The sequence below is a fragment of the Apteryx rowi genome, unplaced genomic scaffold (assembly GCF_003343035.1).
Source record: "Apteryx rowi isolate R43461 unplaced genomic scaffold, aptRow1 scaffold_367, whole genome shotgun sequence".
NCBI classification, from domain to species: Eukaryota; Metazoa; Chordata; class Aves; order Apterygiformes; family Apterygidae; genus Apteryx; species Apteryx rowi.
The window spans coordinates 313,262-315,139 of NW_020450163.1; the positions used below are offsets into that span (position 1 = coordinate 313,262).

Below are 1,878 nucleotides of genomic sequence, written 5' to 3' on the forward strand. Positions count from 1 at the left end.
ACATAAGACTTAGCAAGGGCAYTGGTGTTGTGGGGTCATTCAGTACAACTTTTCTCCCCAGAAATACCTATTTCTTATGAAAAAGTTCCGAGAATTATTCCTTGGGAAAACTTCTGTGGCCAAGGCTTAGCAATTTTACAGAACTCCCTTCTAATCTATTCAGATCTCTAGAGAATATTGCATGTCATCCTTCTGCTTGCCAAAGATGTACTGGTCCAAGAGGGTGTAGATCTCTGCAGTACTTCACACCAAAAGGATGGTACCTGGCTTTTGTGATCAGATGAAACACAGATGACCTGTCCTGGATTGCATTTGAATTAGCTGGGCTTTCTGGGCCTTTCTAAAGCTCACATTGTGTGTTGAAGTTGGCTGTGCTAGGGACTTTCAGACACAAAGGGAAACAAGGCAAAAAAGGCACTGTAATAATGCTGCAGATTAGACACCCTGTTTCTGGGTGTCATTAAGCAAATAAAGGGCTGAACATCCCACACATTGATCAGAGAGAATGAGGAACCACTGGTTGGGCCCTCTGTCCCAGCGCTGTGAGCCCCAAAACACCCGGACCGTGAAGGGAGCCCCAAGGTCACCTCTGTACCAAACTACATTGGGCACCCTGACATGGTGAGGGTGACGGTAACTCAGCAGTGATGCCTCTGCTGTTGGTGAATTTCTGTAGCTGCCCAGGCAGCACCTAAGCAGAGACTCTCTGCTCCAACACCCCTCTATGCAGGGCCTTCCTGATGGCCCCTTTGACTTCATTGTTTCTCAAGCTGTAGATAACAGGGTTCAGCATGGGGGTTACAACAGCGTACAGCAGGGCAAGGACCTCATGCATCTCCTTGGAGCGGCTGGAGTGAGGCACCAAGTACGTGATGGCCCCAGCACCAAAGAACAGGGACACCACAGTCAGATGGGAGGTGCAGGTAGCAAAGGCCTTCTGCCTTCCGGCTCTCCTCTGGAGGACAGCCCAGATGATGCGAACATATGACACGAGAATAAGGAGGAAAGACCCCATTGCAATAGTCCCAGCCGAAGCATGTGACACAGCCTTGTTGAGGTGAGTGTTAGAGCTGCAGGACGCCTTCAGCAAGAAGGGCACCTCACAGAACAAGTGGTCGATCACATTGGACCCACAAAAGGGTAAGTGGGCTGTGAGGAAGGCTTGGATCAGAGATGAGAACGAGCCACTCAGCCATGAAACAGCCACTAAGCAGAGGCAAATCTTCTTGTTCATGAGTGTTGTGTAGTGGAGGGGGTGGCAGATGGCCAGATACCGATCGTAGGCCATGGCAGCCAGGAGCATGCACTCAGAGCCCCCAAAGCAAAGGAAGAAATAGATCTGTGTAATGCAGCCCACAAAGGAAATGGTCTTCTGTGGTGAGAAGGAGTCCTTGAGGATCTTAGGGAGGGTGACAGAGGAGTAGCAGATGTCCAGGAAGGAGAGGTGGCCCAGGAAGTAATACATGGGGGAATGCAGGTGACTATCCAGCCAGACAAGGGTCATTATGAGGAGGTTCCCCAGCAGAGTCACCAAATAAATGAGTAAGAAGCCYAGGCAGAGAGTCACCTGTGCTTTGTAGGCATCGGAAAAACCCAAGAGAAGAAATGTAGTGGGGCTGCTGACATTTTCCCACTGCAGGGATTCAAGGCTCATCTAGAGAAAGAGCAGGAGTAAATAATGGACAGTTGGAAGGAAGGTGAGCACTCACCCCTGCCATGGGACATCACTAACCCTTTGTTGTGCTGGTATCTTGGGCTGAAGCCATGTCATTGCCTCCTGCACACATTACATCTCCCTCCAGGAGCCCTGAGGGTGGGAAACATCTGTGGAGACAGATGGTGAGTCTCAGCCTGTGGACTTTTGACCTTCAAGCCAAC

The 1,878-nt window shown here is 50.2% G+C and overlaps 1 protein-coding gene across 1 annotated transcript; it reads right to left on the reverse strand.

The window, feature by feature from the left end:
• Positions 1 to 691: 691 nt before the first annotated feature.
• Positions 692 to 1,654, reverse strand: LOC112969765 (olfactory receptor 10A7-like). The gene has a single exon (XM_026073384.1). The coding sequence runs from the start codon at positions 1,652 to 1,654 to the stop codon at positions 692 to 694; it is 963 nt and encodes a 320-aa protein (XP_025929169.1).
• Between the last annotated feature and the right edge of the window lie 224 nt (positions 1,655 to 1,878).